The 13,859-nt window shown below is 41.5% G+C and overlaps 2 protein-coding genes across 7 annotated transcripts in view; one reads left to right on the plus strand and one right to left on the minus strand.

The window, feature by feature from the left end:
* hyls1 (HYLS1 centriolar and ciliogenesis associated) overlaps nucleotides 1-5,847 on the plus strand; it is a 23,670-nt gene extending 17,823 nt beyond the window's left edge. For 5 of the 6 annotated variants that reach the window (XM_078229577.1, XM_078229574.1, XM_078229576.1 and 2 more), the window contains 6 exons: nucleotides 74-234; nucleotides 624-684; nucleotides 3,448-3,511; nucleotides 4,095-4,176; nucleotides 4,271-4,303; nucleotides 5,595-5,847. In XM_078229577.1, the coding sequence (XP_078085703.1) occupies nucleotides 74-234; nucleotides 624-684; nucleotides 3,448-3,511; nucleotides 4,095-4,176; nucleotides 4,271-4,303; nucleotides 5,595-5,726 (533 nt within the window). In that variant the 3' untranslated portion in view covers nucleotides 5,727-5,847. The remainder of the gene's footprint in view (nucleotides 1-73; nucleotides 235-623; nucleotides 685-3,447; nucleotides 3,512-4,094; nucleotides 4,177-4,270; nucleotides 4,304-5,594) is intronic. The other variant, XM_078229578.1, reaches the window with a different exon arrangement.
* mrpl4 (mitochondrial ribosomal protein L4) overlaps nucleotides 5,786-13,859 on the minus strand; it is a 23,981-nt gene continuing 15,907 nt past the window's right edge. Inside the window, exons 7-9 of the mRNA XM_078229582.1 lie at nucleotides 7,857-7,966; nucleotides 6,594-6,667; nucleotides 5,786-6,010 (exon numbers count right to left, since the gene is read on the minus strand). Of these exons, the coding sequence (XP_078085708.1) occupies nucleotides 5,865-6,010; nucleotides 6,594-6,667; nucleotides 7,857-7,966 (330 nt within the window). The 3' untranslated portion in view covers nucleotides 5,786-5,864. The remainder of the gene's footprint in view (nucleotides 6,011-6,593; nucleotides 6,668-7,856; nucleotides 7,967-13,859) is intronic.

Consider the following 13,859-nt stretch of genomic DNA (forward strand, 5'->3'; position numbering starts at 1 on the left):
GCTATTTGACTTAATGTTAAAACAAGTTTTTTAACATTAGTTCCATAATCTTCTATTAAACATTTTTTAAAAGATGCAGTCAGTGAATTGGGACAGAGGATCAGCAGATTTCAGACTCTCAACAATGAAGCAGAGTCTGACAGAGAGAGTGAAGAAGTGAGCAGCACACCTGATACTGGAAGCATTGCTGGAAGACGACCAAATTCTGCCCAACCCTTCTTCACAAGAGATCTGGTAACTAATCTGAACAGTGTCCTTCCTGGCTTTGCTTGTTTTTGTACCAATTTGGGTCAGTGACATTTCTTTCTCCAATACATTTCATCCTATATGTTAACTGCAATTAAAACTGCAGAATGAAATACTCAATAAGATGAGCAAGCAATTTTCCAATGAGGACACACACATGGAAATAAAATTATACGTAACTGCCCTTAATAAAATTTTATTTTTTGAGATGTGGGTAACATTGGTTAAGGGTATTGACCAACCCTGGTTTGCCCTGTAGGGCATTGAGTCAAACTACAGACTGAACAGAAATCATGTATAGGCAGCTTCCCTTCCTTGAATGTTTGATGGCACTGCAGAATCATGTTAATTCAGAAATGTTTTCCTCTCCTCTGTAGTGGACCTCTAGGCCTGGAAGAACTGAAGGCTATGGTTGTATTTCAAATGCACCAAAATCATGTGAGTATTATGGTTTTGCTTTTCCTGTACGTTAGCTTCTCACAATTTACTAACCTAGTAAATCTTTTGTACAAAGGATCTAATGTCCAGTGAAACTATGCTAATCTCTATTTCAAGCTGAATACTGTTACTTTCTTGGTTCATAATTTGGGTTTTTTGCATTATAAATCTGGTTCTGTCATTCCCATAATAAATCAAAGCCCTATTATAGTAGGTAGCACTTTAGACCCAAATAAGCTTGTAGGTTCATGTGCTACATGAGAATTGAACTCTTAATCCAGGGCTATACTCTATTCAATATTGTCAGAGATGTCATCTTTTATATGAGACATTAAATTAATGGAAAATGCCTGTCAGGTTCAACATAAAAATAGGAGCGGGAGTAGGCCATTTATCCAGCGTTCACTAAGATTGTTAGGGAGTGATGATAGGGAGTGGGATAGCTTGATCTTGGTTTCAGATAAAGCTCGGCACAACATCGTGGGCCGAAGGGCCTGTTCTGTGCTGTACTGTTCTATGTTCTATTGTTGCTGATCTGGCTGTGGTCTTAACTTCATTTCCTTGCCTGCACCCCCACCCCAACTCGTAACTCTTGACTCCCTTGCTAGGCAAAAAACTGCCTCAACTCGGCCTTGAATATATTCAATGATTCAGCCGTCACTGCTCACTGGCAAAGAGAATTCCAAAGACTAATGACCCTTCCTTATTCCATGTTAAATTCCATGTCAAAATCCCTTTGAAATTATGCCCCCTAGTTCTAGATTTCCCTTTATAAGGGGAAAATCTTCTTGGCATCTATCCTGCTAGGTGCCCTCAGAATCTTGTGTTTCAATAAGATCACCTCTCATTCTTCTAAACTTCAATGAGTATAGTGGCAAATGTTGTGCCTTTGTTTAAAAATGGCTGCAGGGAAAAACCTGGGAACTACCGGTCGGTGAGCCTCACATCTGTGCAGGGTAAGTTGTTTTAAGGTCTTTTGAGAGACAGGATCTACAGGCATTTAGAGATGCAAGGACTGATTAGGGACAGTCAGCATGGCTTTGTGAGTGGAAAATCATGTCTCACAAATTTGATTGAGTTTTTTGAAGGGGTAACCAAGAAGGTAGATGAGGGCAGTGCAGTTGATGTTGTCTGTATGGACTTTAGCAAGGCCTTTGACAAGGTACTGCATGGTAGGTTGTTGCATAAAGTTAAATCTCTCAGGATCCAGGGCGAGGTAGCTAAATGGATACAAAATTGGCTTGATGACAGAAGCCAGAGGGTGGTTGTAGAGGGTTGTTTTTCAAACTGGAGACCTGTGACCAGCGGTGTGCCTCAGGGGTCGGTGCTGGGTCCACTGTTATTTGTCATTTATATTAATGATTTGAATGAGAATATAGGAGGCATGGTTAGTAAGTTTGCAGATGACACCAAGATTGGTGGCATAGTGGACAATGAAGAAGGTTATCTTGGATTGCAACGGGATCTTGATCAATTGGGCCAGTGGGCTGCGAATGGCAGATGGAGTTTAATTTGGATAAATGCGAGGTGATGCATTTTGGTAGATTGAACCAGGGCAAGACTTACTCAGTTAATGGTAGGGCGTTGGGGGGAGTTACAGAACAAAGAGATCTAGGGGTACAGGTTCATAGCTCCTTGAAAGTGGAGTCACAGGTGGACAGAGTGGTGAAGAAGGCATTCAGCAGGCTTGGTTTCATTGGTCAGAACATTGAATACAGGGAGTTGGGATGTCTTGAAGTTATGCAAGACATTGGTAAGGCCACACTTGGAATACTGTGTACAATTCTGGTCACCCTATTATAGAAAGGATATTATTGAACGAGAAAGAGTGCAGAAGAGATTTACTAGGATGCTACTGGGACTTGATGGTTTGGGTTATAGGGAGGGACTTGATAGACTAGGACTTTTTTCTCTGGAGCATAGAAGACTGAGGGGTGATTTTATCGAGGTCTATAAAATAATGAGCGGCATAGATCAGCTAGATAGTCAATATCTTTTCCCAAAGGTGGGGGAGTCTAAAACTAGAGAGCATAGGTTTAAGGTGAGAGGGGAGAGATATAAAAGGGTCCAGAGGGGCAATTTTTTCACCGAGGGTGGTGAGTATCTGGAACAAGCTGCCATAGGTAGTAGTAGAGGCGGGTACAATTTTTGTCTGTTAAAAAGCGTTAGACAGTTAAATGGGTAAGATGGGTATAGAGGGATATGGGCCAAACGCAGACAACTGGGATTAGCTTAGGGGTTTTAAAAAAAAGGGCAGCATTCTCAATTTGGGCCGAAGGGCCTGTTTCCATGCTGTAAACCTCCATGACTCTAGACTCAATCTTTCCTCATATGGCAATCTTCATCCCAGGAATCAACCTAGTGAACCTTCTCTTAATAAACTCCAATGCAAGTATGTCCTTCCTTTAAAAACTGTGTGCGATATTCCAGGTCTGGTCTTGCCAATGCTTCACAGTTGTAGTAAGACTTCACTACTCCATCCCTTTTGCAATATAGTTCAAAGAATGGCCATAAAGGATTCTATAGCACTATTCAAAATGGAGGAGAATGATCAAATTCCTCCCTCCACTAATGCAACTTAACTAATCGTTGTCTTTAGGACCCTACTGCGTGCAAATTCCTTGCTTCTATGAGGTTTTCCATTCAGAAATATTAAATTCCTATAAAGTGTTTTGAGATGTTCTCGGTAAAGAGACAAAATATAAAAATACATTTTTTTCTAATTGAAATGTTAGAATATTATTTTAATCAATATTGTTGCAGTTATTAGACCACTAATGGATCATCCTCACACAAGAAACATAAAGAAAAGTGATCCTGTAGCAAAGTAAGTGCTGAATTTGTTAGTGATTTTCATTTTTAAAAATCTGTATTACAATTGGAAAAGATGATTCCAGACTTGTATTGCTTATGTCTTTATCTTCCATTCCAGTATTCTCTGCAATTTTTAGATTCACTTCAAGAATGTACAAATATCCTTTCCCTTTTATCACCCCTGCTTTCTAGAGGGGCCATTCTCTTTGAGATGTTTTTGTTCATTAGTCTATCATCCTACCTTTCTGCTGTTCCCTAGCATTTTCCCTTGCAATAGAAGGACCTGTTCATGACGAGTGTTAACCTTGTATCCCCTACTCCAATATTTGCTTAGTTTTTATGGTCAGTTGAAAACTTTCAATTTTTATAATCAAATTACCAAAGGTAATATATTATCACTGCCAAAACCCATGATTTTAGAATCCTTAGAGTGAAGAGTTGAGACTTTTATTCTATAACTTTAGAGCTGTTTTATCTTATTAGAATTCCCTTACCAACAGATGACTTCATTTTCACCAACATTTTAACCTAGTGATAATCTGCACGTATCTGTTTGAGCAGAGATCTCACTACCTATATGCAATTGTATCATTAAGGTATTTTGAATATAAACAAAACTGGGAAACTTTCAAAGCTCCTGGAGAAAAAGATCGTAAAGAATTGCGATGGGGAATAAGGGTATGTATAGCTAATAGTTTACTAGAACACAGTTTTAAACTAAGGATGTCAGCACTCTTCAATAATCATTTCATGTATAACTTGTTCTTCCCAGGAACAAATGTTTTATAAGAACCAACTATCTCTCGTGAGTAGTCAATTTATTTTTTAATTTTCTATTGACTCCCACTATCACTTATGTAAGCCAAATTCTCCTAAATTATGATGGTCACATTAACTTTAAAATAATGGTATATGATGTCTTGCTGATTTTAATATTTTATATCTTGCATTTTCAATATAGTTGATTTTGATTTATTATTGTTGCATGTATTAGCATAGTGAAAAGTATTTCTTGCATGCTATACAAAGCATACCATTCATAGAGAAGGAAATGAGAGAGTGCAGAATGTAGTGTGTTACAATCATAGCTAGGGTGTAGAGCAAGATCAACTTAATGCGAGGTAGGTCCAGTCAAAAGTCTGACAGCAGCAGGGAAGAAGCTGTTATTGAGTCGGTTGGTACGTGACATCAGGCTTTTGTATCTTTTTCCTGATGGAAGGTATAGTAAGAGAATATGTCGGGGGTGCGTGGAGTCCTTAATTATGCTGGCTGCTTTGCCGAGGTAGCAGGAAGTGTAGACAGAGTCAATAGATGGGAGGCTGGTTTGCGTGATGGACTGGGCTACATTCACGACCTTTTGTAGTTCCTTGCGGTCTTGGGCAGAGCAGGAGCCATACCAAGCTGTGATACAACCAGAAAGAATGCTTTCTATGGTGCACCTGTAAATGTTGGTGAGAGTCGTAGCTGACATACCACATTTCCTTTAGTCTTCTGAGAAAGTAGAGGCATTGGTGGGCTTTCATAACTATAGTGTCAGCTTGGGGGGGGGCCAGGACAGGTTGTTTGTGATCTGGACACCTAAAACCTTGAAGCTCTCGACCCTTTCTACTTCGTCCCCGTTGATGTAGGCAGGGGCATGTCCTCCTCTATGCTTCCTGAAGTTGATGACAATCTCCTTTGTTTTGCTGACATTGAGGGAGAGATTGTCACCGCACCAGTTCACCAGATTCTCTCATTCCTGTACTCTGTCTCGTCATTGTTTGAGATCACTTCCACTACGGTGGTGTCGTCAGCAAACTTGAAAATAGAATTGGAGGGGAATTTGGCCACACAGTCATGAGTGTACAAGGAGTAGAGGGGGCTGAGAATGATCGTGGAGGAGATGATGTTGCCTTTCCTTACTGATTGTGGTCCGTCAGTTAGGAAGTTCAGGATCCAGTCGCAGAGGGAGGAGCCGAGACCCAGGCCACTGAGTAAATGAATACCTGCTGTAGTTTATATCTACAATATCTTCACTGATTATTGGATATGCATTTATATTGTAAATGTTGTGAAACTGGCTGTTAAATTTCTCCTCTGAATTCACCCCACTTTAGAAACCTCAACATGTTTATGTTCCAAATAACTACGTTGTACCAACAGAGAAAAAAAGATCTGCATTGCGGTGGCAAATTAGACACGAACTAGCAAATGGAACCATCCCACAGAAGTTTTTCTGTCCTTTTTAGCTGGATTAACTTAGTATACTTTTTATATAAATTACCTCCATTTGAACTGACCAAACATGAATTGCATAATGAAGTCATAAGATTTTTATTGAATCATCAAATAAAAGTCCTCTTTTCTGAATGTTTTCTGCATAATTCTTAAGGAAAGTCTTTGTACGGTAGTTTGAATGGATAGAGTGGAGAGAATCTGGTATTGTGCCATAGTAGTTTCTTCTCCAGAAAACTGACTGCATCCAATGTTAGAACCAAGGTCTCATGTTTCAGCATGCTGTGAACATTCAGCCCTAAAAGAAAAAATAGCAACATTTCAGAAAGCCAATAAACAAACCATGTTTCTAAAGCGTCACTTCCATCCATCTAATAGATCTACAACAGGTTGCAATCCACTCAAAGTAATGTGGTTTGGGGCGGGGAGGGGGCGGTGTTGGTTGTTTGAATATGGTTGCTGACATGTTATTTTTACCCTTCCATCTTTTTATAAAAACAATTCAGATTGTAGGGTTCTATGGCATTGAGAGCCTTCTTGATAACTCACCAAGATGACTTTGTCGATAGGTAACCTGGAAAACGACATCAGTCTAATGCTACTTTGTCCACATCCAAAGCATACAGACACTTTCATAAATGTTGGCTTCTGACCCTCTAATAGAATGAGAACCCCTGGTTAAATTCTTCCTTGTTGGGCCTTCCTGTTTTGGAAAACATACTATTGCATGGATTTGCCTACTGAGTCATTGGTGAATGAATGAATATTGCACGTTGTGGCAAATAGACTTAAGGTTATTTGATATGGATTATTGGATATTTTGGAATTCTCAATTTAATTTTGAACCAAGCAATGAGAAACGCAAAAGAAACAAACCTTACCTATAACAGGCATTACTGTTACAGTTTTAGAATATTTTGTCGCTGCTAAAATATTTTCTGGCATGTCTTCATTACTAAAGGAATGAACAATAAGTAAATAAATTTCACAATACATAAACATTGAATACAACAATGTGGACATTAGTTGACATTTCTTTTTGGAAGTGTGAGATTCTGTTAGGTCGTTAACTACACCAAAAACAAGCATTCTTCTTTCAATGTTGCCTAACTAAAGTGCACATTTGCAGAATCCCCTAAAAAGATTTATTTGAAACTCAATTTTCTACTTTTTGGTTTACCATCTAACTGGTTCCATTTTTAAATGGATCTCTTGTGCAGTTGTAGTTTGTATGGCATAATGTGTTTGAGTGACACCCGCAAGGTTGAACATTCCTATTGTAGGAATTCACACTACATTGGATTGCTACAGTAAAGATTGTGTACAAATTATCATAAGGCTATGCCTTATATAGACTAAAAGATTTTCTGTAAGAGGGCACAATTTGTAGGACTGTATTTGTTTTTACCAATGAATGGTTTGCCAAATCACTTCAGAGAGTTGTGTGCAGCTGAACAGTACTGGTTCCTGAAAGATTACTGCACCAGTTGGGTTCTTATATCAATCTAGAAACTTGCACAATTGTTTCTTGACCATTAATGAGCAGATATATGGAACTCAATTTCACAACTTACCAGAGTAGAACTGGAACTGATTATAGTAGCTACCTGCTGCACTATGATACCATGTATACTGTGAGTAGCATAATTCAAATACATTTCAACTGACTCTTGAAATTATTTATTTGGTAGTTTGTTTTGAATTTTCCTGTGATGATTTAGTTCTCCCAGAATGTAGCTAAAACTTGGATCAAATGCCCATCACAACTGTACAATGACAGAATTAGATTCAGATCTCTGGTGCATTTATTAATGTAAAGCAGCAATGGCAAACCGCATCTCAATTATCATTAACAGATCAATAAGCTTGTATTAATTTTCACTCAATAGTTATTGGCTGGAATTCTTCAGCCGTTCATGCCAGCAGGATTCTCCAGTCCCGCTGGCAGTGCAACCCTGCCCATGGGTCTCCCGCCAGCATGGGGTGAAGTCAATGGGAATTCCCATTGACAGCGTCAGGACTAGAGAATGCTGCTATTAGCAAACAACACATCTCCTGCTGGTGGGAGGCCAGAGAATCTCGCCCATTAACTATTATAGGGAAGTCACAAATATTACCATCTAGTACAAAGAACAAATACTTACACATCTACAATAAGGACAGAATCTCCCCAGTGTCTATACTGTGCCAATTCAATTAGGTATTGAGGATCTGGGCTGGGCATCTCAAGGGAATCAATAATGTGAAGGTAATCCTAAAAATACAGGCAATGTTAATACAATAAGTACAAAACACAGTGGCAGAAAAATATTGCGGAACTTGGCTATCAGTTTCTGCTCGGCGATTCTGCGTTGTCATGTCTTGACGGCCGCCTTGGAGAACGCTTACCCGAAGATCAAGGCTGAATGTCTCCAAGGTGGCCTTCAAGACACACAACGTAGAATCGCCAAGTAGAAACTGATAGCCAAGTTCCGCACACGAGAACGGCCTCGACTGGGATCTTGGGTTCATGTCACACTATCTGTAACCCCCACGACTTGCCTGGGCTTGCAAATCTCACTGACTGTCCTGGCTTGAGATAACTCACACCTCTTTAACCTGTGCTTAACCCTCTCTCCACTCGCATTGTCTGTACCTGTAAAGACTTGATTACTTGTTAAGACTCGCATTCCAACCATTATCTTGTAATTGAGTTTGTGTCTATGTATGCCCTGTTTGTGAACCAAATCCTCCACTCACCTGATGAAGGGGCAACGCTCCCAAAGCTCGTGCTACCAAATAAACCTGTTGGGACTTTAACCTGGTGTTGTGAGACTTCTTACTGTGCCTACCCCAGTCCAATGCCGGCATCTCCACGTCATTTCAGCTAACTGGTAGTTCATGGAGGCTTATCTCCTTGCCTTGTCCTACACTTATAAAGTGTTGCATTTCAAGCTATAATGAATTGTCTCTCTCTAATGGAGAGAGATGTCCTCATCTTTTGTGGACTATGGCAAATTACCTTAACAGTGATAGATGAAGAAAGGCAGGCGAAAGCTCAAGTAAAGCATAAACACCTGCATGGAGTGGCTGGGCCAAATGATCTTGTTAGTTGTATCACCTGAGGTTAAATATATACTGGTGCAGGGCACTGGTTACTTGAGCACAAATAAAGAGTAACTGGTTGACACAGGGTGAGAGTCAAGCTAGGGGGTATGTACCCGTAATGATTCACTGAATAAATCTCCACCAAGCTCTAGAATTCGTTCCATTTTGTGTTTGTCTCAAAGACGCTCCTTAAAACTCACCTCTGAACAAGCTTTTCATCATCTGTCCTAATATGTGGCTCAGTGTCAAATTTTATTTGATGCTGCTACTGTGATACAACTTGGAATGTTTTACAATGTTAAAGGCACTCTGCAAATTCGAGTTGTTGGTAGATGGAAATAAATTGTTTCCTATCTAGAAGGAGGGATATGGCTATAAAATCAAAGAGATTTGATATATGAGAGCCCAGAGTTTCTTGCATGGAGGGTTTATACTGCGGAATGAGTTAATGATTGAAGGATGGGGTTGATGGGAAAAGATGGATAAAGGGTGATAAAAACAGGGTAGGTAGATGGTGAATGTGGAGGGGTATGATTAGTAAGTTCACAGATGACATGAAAATTAGTGTGGAAAATAGCAAGGAAGACAGGCTTAGATTACAGGATGATATAGATGGCCTGGTCAGATGGGCAGAACAGTGGCAAATGGAACTTAATTCGGAAAAGTGTAAGATGATGCATTTTGAGAGGACTAACAAGGCGAAGGAATACACAATGAACAGCCGGATGCCAGGAAGCACAAAGTCAGAGGGACTTTGGGGTGCATGTCAAAAGATCCCTGAAGGCAGCAGGACAGGTAGATAAGATGGTTAAGGCAGCATATGGGATACTTGTCTTTACTAGCCAATGCACAGAATATAAGAGCAGGTTGGTTATGATGGAGCTGTCTAAAACGCTCATTAAGCTGCAGCTGAAGTACTGTGTGCAGTTCTGATTGCCACACTATAGGAAGGATGTGATTGCACTAGAAAGGTTGCAGAGGAGATTCACTGGGATGTTGCCTGGGCTGGAGTGTTTCAACTAGATAGGTTAGAGCAGAGAAGGCTGAGGGGGAGCTCATCGAGGTGTACAAAATTATCAGGGATATGAATAGGGTAGAGGGGAACAAACGTTTCCCCTTAGTAGAGGGGTCAATAATAAGGGGTCATAGATTTCAGGTGTAAGGAGCATGAAATTTAGGGGTTATTGGAGGAAAAACTTTTTCACCCAGAGGGTGGTGGGGATCTGGAACTCACTACCTGAAAGAAAGAGTGGTAAGAAACAGGAAGCCTCACAATATTTAAGCAGCATTTAGATGAGCACTTGAAATTCCAAAGCATACAAAGGTACGGACCAAGTATTGGTTTGAACCCAGAGCATACTCTGGGTTGCTGGATTACTAGTCCAGTGACTACCACTAGGCCACTGCCTCCTCTTAATTCTTGGTTAACAAAGGGATAGACAGGAATGTGGGGTTGAAGTTACAATCAGATGAGCTTTAATCTTATCGAATGGTGAAGCAGGCTCAAGCGGCTGAGTGCCTACCTACTTTCCTCCTAATTCGTATGTCTGTAGATTAAAGATCTGCCCTGGTTTGTCATTCAGACTGGTTATCGGCTATAACAGACTTATTTCCATTCATCCGGCAGAGAGGGGAGTGATTTTTGGAGGGCAGAACTGGAAGATAAGATAAGCTGAATTTATTTTTACTTTTTTCGGAGTTTTTTGGTTTTTTTTTTCCTGAGCAACAAGAAACCGGAAATAGGTTGACGGTTTTTTGCCCAATAAATTTGAACGGGGAGGTAACCCGAGACTCTACACATCAGAGTCTCCCACCCTCCCCTCTCCTCTAACCTAAAAAAAAGACTCAGTGAGAACAGGTGAGCTTTTTTTTTTCTCTTCTTTTCTCTTTCGTTTCTTAGTAAGGGAAGTTAGCAAGGATGTCAGTGCAGGCAGTGCAATGTTCCTGCTGTGGGATGTTTGAGGTGAGGGGAGGGACACCATTAGTGTCCCAGCTGAGTACACCTGTAGGAAGTGCACCCAATTCCAGCTCCTTGAAGACCGTGTTAGGGATCTGGAGCTGGAACTGGATGAACTCAGGATCATTCGGGAGGCAGAGACAGTTATAGATAAATGCTGCAGGGAGGTTCATACTCCTAGGAATGAAGATACTTGGGTGACTGTTAGGAGGGATAAGAAGCAGTCAGTGCAGCGATCCCCTGTGGCCGTTCCTCTGTATAACAAGTATACCGTTTTGGATACTGTTGGGGAGGATGACTTACCTGGCACAGAGTCTGTCCCTGTTGCTCAGAAGGGGGGGGGGGGGGGGGGAGGAGTAGAGCATTAGTTATTGGGGACTCCATAGTTAGGGGGACAGATAGGAGATTCTGTGGGAGCGAGAGACACTCGCGGTTGGTGTGTTGCCTCCCAGGTGCCAGGGTCTGTGATGTCTCGGATCGTGTTTTCGAGATCCTTAAAAGGGAAGGGGACCAGCACCAAGTTGTGGTCCACATAGGCACCAACGACATAGGTAGGAAAAGAGATGGGGATGTAAGGCAGAAATTCAGGGAGTTAGGGTGGAAGCTTAGAGCTAGAACAAATAGAGTTGTTATCTCTGGTTTGTTACCCGTGCCAAGTACTAGCGAGGAGAGGAATAGGGAGAGAGAACAGTTGAACACGTGGCTACAGGAATGGTGCAGGAGGGAAGGATTCAGATACCTGGATAATTGGGCTCATTCTGGGGTAGGTGGGACCTAATGCTAATGCTCTTTGGGAGGGTTTAAACTAATTCGAGAGGGGGATGGGAACCTGAATTGTTGCTCCAGTGTACAGAAGGATGAGAGTGGTGAGGTCATGAATGAGGTTTCAAAGTCGCAGGAGTGTACCGGCAGGCAGGAAGGTGGTTTGAAGTGTGTCTACTTCAACGCCAGGAGCATCCGGAATAAGGTGGGTGAACTTGCAGCATAGGTTGGTACCTGGGACTTCGATGTTGTGGCCATTTCGGAGACATGGATAGAGCAGGGACAGGAATGGTTGTTGCAGGTTCCGGGGTTTAGATGTTTCAGTAAGATCAGGGAAGATGGTAAAAGAGGGGGAGGTGTGGCATTGTTAGTCAAGGACAGTATTACGGTGGCAGAAAGGACGTTTGATGAGGACTCGTCTACTGAGGTAGTATGGGCTGAAGTTAGAAACAGGAAAGGAGAGGTCACCCTGTTGGGAGTTTTCTATAGGTCTCCAAAAAGTTCCAGAGATGTAGAGAAAAGGATTGCAAAGATGATTCTGGATAGGAGCAAAAGTAACAGGGTAGTTGTTATGGGGGACTTTAACTTTACAAATATTGACTGGAAACACAATAGTTCGAGTACTTTAGATGGGTCAGTTTTTGTCCAATGTGTGCAGGAGGGTTTCCTGACACAGTATGTAGATAGGCCAACAAGAGGCGAGGCCACATTGGATTTGGTACTGGGTAATAATCCAGGCCAGGTGTTAGATTTGGAGGTAGGTGAGCACTTTGGTGATAGTGACCACAATTCGGTTACGTTTACTTTAGTGATGGAAAGGGATAGGTATATACCGCAGGGCAAGTGTTAAAGCTGGGGGAAAGGAAATTATGATGTGATTAGGCGAGATTTAGGATGCATAGGATGGGGAAGAAATCTGCAGGGGATGGGCACAATTGAAATGTGGAGCTTGTTCAAGGACAGCTACTGCGTGTCCTTGATCAGTATGTACCTGTCAGGCAGGGAGGAAGTGGTTGAGCAAGGGAACCGCGGTTTACTAAAGAAATTGAATCTCTTGTGAAGAGGAAGAAGGAGACTTATGTAAAGATGAGACATGAAGGCTCAGTTAGGGTGCTTGAGAGTTACAAGTTAGCCAGGAAGGACCTGAAGAGCCAGGAGGGGACATGAGAAGTCTTTGGCAGGTAGGATCAAGGAAAACCCTAAAGCTTTCTATAGGTATGTCAGGAATAAAAGAATGACTAGGGTGAGATTAGGGCCAGTCAAGGACAGTAGTGGGAAGTTGTGCATGGAGTCCGAAGAGATAGGAGAAGCGCTAAATGAATATTTTTCATCAGTATTCACACAGGAAAGAGACAATGTTGTCGAAGAGAATACTGAGATACAGGCTATTAGACTAGATGGGATTGAGGTTCATAAGGAGGAGGTGTTAGCAATTCTGGAAAGTGTGAAAATAGATAAGTCCCCTGGGGCTGGATGGGATTTATCCTAGGATTCTCTGGGAAGCTAGGGAGGAGATTGCAGAGCCTTTGGCTTTGATCTTTATGTCGTCATTGTCTACAGGAATAGTGCCAGAAGACTGGAGGATAGCAAATGTTGTCCCCTTGTTCAAGAAGGGGAGTAGAGACAACCCTGGTAATTATAGACCAGTGAGCCTTACTTCTGTAGTGGGCAAAGTTTTGGAAAGGATTATAAAAGATAGGATTTATAATCATCTAGAAAGGAACAATTTGATTAGGGATAGTCAATACGGTTTTGTGAAAGGTAGGTCGTGCCTCACAAACCTTATTGAGTTCTTTGAGAAGGTGACCAAAGAGGTGGATGAGGGTAAAGCAGTTGATGTGGTGTATATAGATTTCAGTAAAGTGTTTGATAAGGTTCCCCACGGTAGGCTATTGCAGAAAATACAGAGGCATGGGATTGAGGGTGATTTTGCGGTTTGGATCAGAAATTGGCTAGCTGTAAGAAGACAGGGGGTGGTGGTTGATGGGAAATATTCATCCTGGAGTTCAGTTACTAGTGGTGTACCACAAGGATCTCTTTTGGGGCCACTGCTGTTTGTCATTTTTATAAATGACCTGGATGAGGGTGTAGAAGGCTGGGTTAGTAAATTTGCAGATAACACTAAAGTCGGTGGAGTTGTGGATAGTGCGGAAGGATGTTGCAGGTTACAGAGGGACATAGATAAGCTGCAGAGCTGGGCTGAGAGGTGGCAAATGGAGTTCAATGCGGAAAAGTGTGAGGTGATTCACTTTGGAAGGAGTAACAAGAATACAGAGTACTGGGCTAATGGTAAGATACTTGGTAGTGTGGATGAGCAGTGAGATCTCGGTGTCCATGTGCA

The sequence above is a fragment of the Mustelus asterias genome, chromosome 15 (assembly GCF_964213995.1).
Source record: "Mustelus asterias chromosome 15, sMusAst1.hap1.1, whole genome shotgun sequence".
Taxonomy (NCBI): domain Eukaryota; kingdom Metazoa; phylum Chordata; class Chondrichthyes; order Carcharhiniformes; family Triakidae; genus Mustelus; species Mustelus asterias.